At 29.8% G+C, this 6,000-nt stretch overlaps 1 protein-coding gene across 4 annotated transcripts in view; it reads left to right on the top strand.

Annotated features, from left to right (window-relative positions):
- LOC100750105 (paired box protein Pax-6-like) overlaps positions 1-4,278 on the top strand; it is a 154,277-nt gene extending 149,999 nt beyond the window's left edge. For 3 of the 4 annotated variants that reach the window (XM_033318867.1, XM_033318866.1, XM_012381342.3), the window contains exons 9-10: positions 1-112; positions 4,068-4,278. The exon at positions 1-112 is cut by the window's left edge and continues 217 nt beyond it. In XM_033318867.1, coding sequence (XP_033174758.1) covers positions 1-112; positions 4,068-4,162 — 207 coding nt within the window. In that variant the 3' untranslated portion in view covers positions 4,163-4,278. Of the gene's footprint in view, positions 197-4,067 lie in introns of all 4 variants that reach the window. The other variant, XM_033318868.1, reaches the window with a different exon arrangement.
- Positions 4,279-6,000: the final 1,722 nt, after the last annotated feature.

Raw genomic sequence — 6,000 nt, 5'->3', positions numbered from 1 at the left:
CCGAGTTACGAGCCTCTTCATCTTGGATACGGGGCACGGCCCACGTGCAGCCCCACTCAACCATACCATACCGCGGGCCTGAACCAGTACAATCAAAACACCAGCTCCACCGGTGAGTGTCTACCGCACTCACTGCACTCGCTGCTTGCACTTTAGCCGATGGACTACCACGGATAACACGCTATTCAACCTCCCGGTAATGGATTATACTCGCTTCTGCGTTACCCAAGCTGTTTTTATCGTTACAGAACTGCATTTGCAATCTATACAGTGCATTCGGTCTAACGCGACGCACGATTTTTCAACCATTTACGGCTACGTAACGAAATTTTTACGGAATCTAACGAAAGTTTTAAAGCAACATAAGTTGAAGATCGTTTACTTTTAAAGCGAAACCAAGATAGCCTCGGGTTTTATAAAAGGGACTACATATGTTTTTCCTTATTATTAGGTTGTCCGAAAAGTTTCTTTCGTTTTATAAGATGATAACAGACGAACAACAATTTCTGTTTTATATTATTTTATCGAATTAAGTATGATCCATTTCGTCATATTTCTATTATTATGTTCGTGCATAATTCAATAAACTAATATAAAACAAAAAACTGTGCGTCTATCATTTCCTTATAATACGAAAGAAACTTTTCAGACAACCTAATACATTTTAGTGGTTATTAAAACAAATTCAAGAAACATGTTACATGATATTTTTATCTGCAAAATGGAAATAGTAAATAATAACTTTTCGATGCATTTTATTTTCAACACATTGCCTGCCTGTGTGAAATTTCAGCTATATGGAGCGCGTGAAAATATACGTTTCTTAGGTGAAACTACATTCACTGACATTTAAGGCTTAGAAATCCTTATCACTATCCTATTCAAGGATAAAACAGTTGCAGTCAGAAGGAACTATGTAAATAGATTATGATTATTGCAAACTGGTTTATTTAAACTGGTTTAGATTACCAGTTGACATAAAACGTCGTTTGAAAGCGATTTTCAATTTATAACGTTTTAATGTAACAAAATAACTAAAAATTAAATATAAAGGAATCACACTTTATTTTAAGGCATGTTCAAAGTGCGTTACGTGGCTACAATAGTATCATCCGGTATATGTACTGGAATATGTATGAATGTTGTCTCTGTTAGCTTCTAAATCAAGTTTGGGTGGCTTGGGAGGTTCTTAGATTAGAGAGTTTCTTCATATGGCATTTCAAGTTTAATAATATGATTTTTCTGACTTTTCTGATTTTTGGAGGATTTTAAAGGAATACAGTACCTTGAAAGATGATTCACTATATTAATCTAAGTAATCTATAAGATTTAATTTTGGTAATTATTCAGGAAAGGGCACACCTCGCCAATTTCGATGACCTTAAAATATGTTGTCAAGTGTAACATTCTGTACAATTTTTTCCTATACATATAACTTCCGCTCAGCTTCAGTTTTCAAGTTATAAAGCAGTCTATGTTTAGAACTATATGTATTAATTAACTTCTTTTATATATTTTTAATTTTAATTAACTTAACATTTCTTTTATATATTTTTGTACTATAAACAATTTGTCAACGGCGGTAGATATATTTGTTAAGATTTTTGACAAATTGAAGATTAAAGTAAACTGCGACATTCCATATATCAATCGATTCATCGAGAAATATTTCATGCTAGCTTTGTCGGAACTACTTTACTACTTTAGTACAGCCTGTATTAAAAATGGTATTAAAAATGGTTGTTTTTCTTATAGATGAATTAGCTAAGTTTAGTTTAAATTACACAAAACCGTGGCAGACTACTTCAGAACGAAGTATAATCATAAAATTAATTTAATTGAAATTTTATTGAAGCTTTTTGGGAATATTATTATACATTATTATACATAATATACATATTGTACAAATTATACATATTATACAATTACATATTATACAGTATTATACATGTCTATAGGTAAATGAAACGAGAATATTTCAACATCATTGAAATCGGTGAGGTGCACCCTTTGCTGAATAATTATCATAATTTTTTAATGCATGCTGTTTTGGGCAATACTGGTCAATTCTTTCAGTGGCCATTTCTTCCTTTGAAAATTACATATGTAAAAAGTAAATAATATGTAAATAAAAACTTATTTTTTATTCTTTATAGTCCTACCGTACACTCACAAAACTTCACTAAAGCACAGTTATAATGAAGCAAATTATTTATCTTTTTTTAAATTATTATGTTATTATTATGTTTCTTAAAAATATGGACAAAACCATAAGCAGTTCCGAGTAGAACACAATTAAAAAAAATTCTAATGTAACTGAATATTTTAACATAGATCCCCGCGCCTTAAATGATAAAGTTTCATAGCTATATATAAAAAATACTATAACTCATGATAGCGTGATAAAAATAGTTTTATCGCAAAGATTCGTAGGTTTCAAGGTGACCGGACTTTTTTTTTTAGTAATGTCCTTTAATATATTTCTATGCCCAGAGTACGAGATATAAATTTAAAGAGCTCTGGTAAAAGGTCATTTTAGGTCAGAAAAGGTCGTAAGCTAATGATGAGAATATAGTCACTTGTTAATCATTAATATGATATTGAACGTGATTATGAATATTTTTGTTTAATAATAATCATTCTTCACAAGCTAATGTTTTATTAATAAAAAAAATAATAAAAATTAATAAGAATAAATTAATAAATAAATTTTAAATATTAGAAATTAGGAAAAAATTAGAAAATTATAAAATAAGAGTACTAACGAAAAGATTGATCATTGATTTTATATGTCCGTGTTTAATTGGCTTCTATTATCTGATATCTTCACGTACAGAATGAATAGAAATTTCGTAATGTTTAAATTTTACATACTTGCCTTACAATACATAGAAAAGCTTGATTCGATATTATTGTATTAAGATCACTGAACGGGATAATATTAAAGAGCAAAAAGACAATCAGGTATTGCAATCCTTGGCTTAGCAATTAACAAATTATGTACCTATAAAATTCGCTTACGGTTCTAAATCTTACTAAAAAACCTGGAAGATGTTAAAAATGTTCAACATTTCAAATATATATATTTTAAATATATCGGGTATATACATATCTAGTTGTTCTTTTTGTCACAATAGAGTATATTGTACGATTTATAATCATCTGTTTCACATTGACAATTTTTTTTTAGAATTAAAAAGAAACATTATAAATATAGGATTTTGCAATTTATCTTCAACTCATAAAGTCGACTACTTTTTATACCCATTTATTTTTATTTTTCAAATTCACTACCCCGTGATATAGCACATATACTTCGAAAATTCTTATCTTAAAACATTTTATAGCTTGAATTATTATTTAATAACGTAAATAAAATTCCATCGTTGTGTTAAACTACGCGCGATAGAATTTACTTTGTATACAGAGTTATTTGTATGTTTTATTCGTGTTTATTACGAATATATTCATCATAATTATTTTTGCATAACTGAAATTATGCTTAGTCCTAGTTCGAATAATAGAACATTAAGTTGTTCGCATAAACGAAGTTTTACTATATTTGTGAAAGATTTCCATAACTGTGCGAATACTTTCGTGAGTAACTGTACGTCTAACGATACGTATATAATCTTAACACATTGCGAAAGAATAACGAGATATCTACTATTTTCTATCGCGCCTTTAGGAGTTGTTGACAAGATATCTACAATTTCTACCTCATCAATCAAGAGCTGTTATTCCGCTGTAACGCAAAACACAACATAGTATGCATTACGAATGGAAAAAGAAATGAACGTTTTGCTAAGTATCATACTTAAAGAAACTTTTAGTACGTGAAAAATTATAATTACCTTTATTTTGAAAACGCATATAATTTTGAAATATTTGTTGAAAATAAATATCTAACATGGTAATGATTTTTAACTACTAACAATTAATAAATAAGTAATTTTAAAATATTTCACGCAAAAGATGGCTGGTCATAGTCAACAATAAAATATCTGATCCACAATGTGTTAAGCAATAAAACAAACCCATTGAATAAACGTTAAATCATCTTGCAGGTCTGATATCACCAGGTGTCAGTGTACCGATTGCAGTACCAGGTCAACCAGCACCAGATATGGCAGCGCAATATTGGTCCCCTCGGTTACAGTGACCGTGGTGGTCATCGGTGTCGACATCCTCTCCGTAGGCTTGAGCTTCTTTGACTTACGTTAGTTTTACAAACGTTAGATACAAGAGAACGCAAGGAGAAGACGTTCGAAATCGATGAAAGGGCAGCTCTTGCAATCGTTCAGTAAAATATCGATTCAACTGTCGTCGATGATCGTCGACTGCCTTTGAGAATTCAAAGGCGATCTCTTGAAAATCGTTCGAAGAACATACGAGGAAGGAGAATAAAAAATAATGACGATGATAAACGTCACGTCTGATACAAGATCTATCAAGCATAAAAAGAACAAGTTTTGCAAAAAGTTTCTTTTGTGCGAGATGAAAGTTTTTGCAAATTATTAGACGTGAACGAGTATAAATTACAAATTATGTTCAGTTGCTTTTTCTTCAAGTGATTTTTCATCCGATCTTTCGAAATATATCACTGTTCGTAAGTATTAAGATATTTATAGAACGTGAAGTTAATCTGAGAAATAATTGGGAAATTATTACTACAATCTTTAAAAATTAATATATAGTTTGAAAAACAGATGGAGGTAACAGAATCTCAAGATACGTACAAAAATCATACATTTGAAAATTCGAAAACTTTGAAGATTTGAAAATCTAGAAATTTAAAAGTTTGAGAATTTGAAAATTCGAGAGTTTGGAAAAATTTGGGAATGCTAAATTCGAAAACTTGGTACTTGGTATTTCAGAAATGCTAACATTTTGAAAATTCATAAGTTTGAAACTTCATAACACGAAAATTCAAGGATTTGGAAACTCAAAAATTTGTTGACTTGAAAGTTTGAAAATTCAAAAATCCAAAGACTTATTTATCAATTCGAAAACATAAATATTCAAATTTTGAGATTTTTGAATGTTTAACAAATCAGAGATTCTAAAATTTGAAGATTTATAAATTCTGAAATCCAAGAATATGTTGTATCAAAGGAACATTAATTGTTAATTAGGATTATCTAATTCAGTACATTCACCTTGTAACTCTTGCAAACTCTTAATATCATTGTCGTATATGCAAAATCATGATCGTCTATAATCATGTAGTTAATAATTTACAGCAATTATTACATCCAGATAGACTTATTAAACCAGAAAATATCTTGATACTTCTGAACGGAGACTTATCTACGAAAGATATGAAATTCGAGCTTCGTGAATATTGATCGAGGAGAAAGGGATCGATTGGTAAATATTACTTTCAAAATGCTCGTACACGCCTAAAAGCATGATAACAGGACACTTTTGCCTCGAGCAGACTTACAGAAAGATCATCTTTAGAAGTCTCTTAGTCGTAGACTCGCGTATCGTCGATATTGTAAGAAGAAAATAAAACAAGTCGGGAATTAACATAATCAGTACGTATTGATTATAAAAACAATCAAAACAGCTATGGTAATAGTGTAATGTTTATGCCGTAAACGATTGTAATCTCTTGATCTCTTTTACATTTCTATATAGCTGTTGTATTTTTTCTAATGCTAGAGACCAAAGAAGTTGGATTGAACAATATTATTTTGCGGAATATGAATTTATTGAATAAAAGTAAAATTTGTGTGAAAGAAATTGAAGCCATATAGTAGAACTGAAAGCATTAGCAAATTTGTATACCCACTTGTTATACAATATGGACACATAAACGTCGACTCTTTCGAAACGAATTTTGTTAATAATGGACACAATAATATAACGATACGAATTATAATACACTAACATTTAGAAAAGTTTTAGGTTATACATAATTCTAAAAATAAAATATAAATGGCTTCATTTATAATGCCTGGACTGCGGATATTTATGCAAATTTCTATTTTTATG

Source organism: Bombus impatiens, unplaced genomic scaffold (assembly GCF_000188095.3).
Source record: "Bombus impatiens unplaced genomic scaffold, BIMP_2.2 scf_0129, whole genome shotgun sequence".
In the NCBI taxonomy this organism is placed as follows: domain Eukaryota; kingdom Metazoa; phylum Arthropoda; class Insecta; order Hymenoptera; family Apidae; genus Bombus; species Bombus impatiens.
Note: the sequence above shows the minus strand (reverse complement) of the source record. Positions and strands in the feature narration are given on the sequence as shown.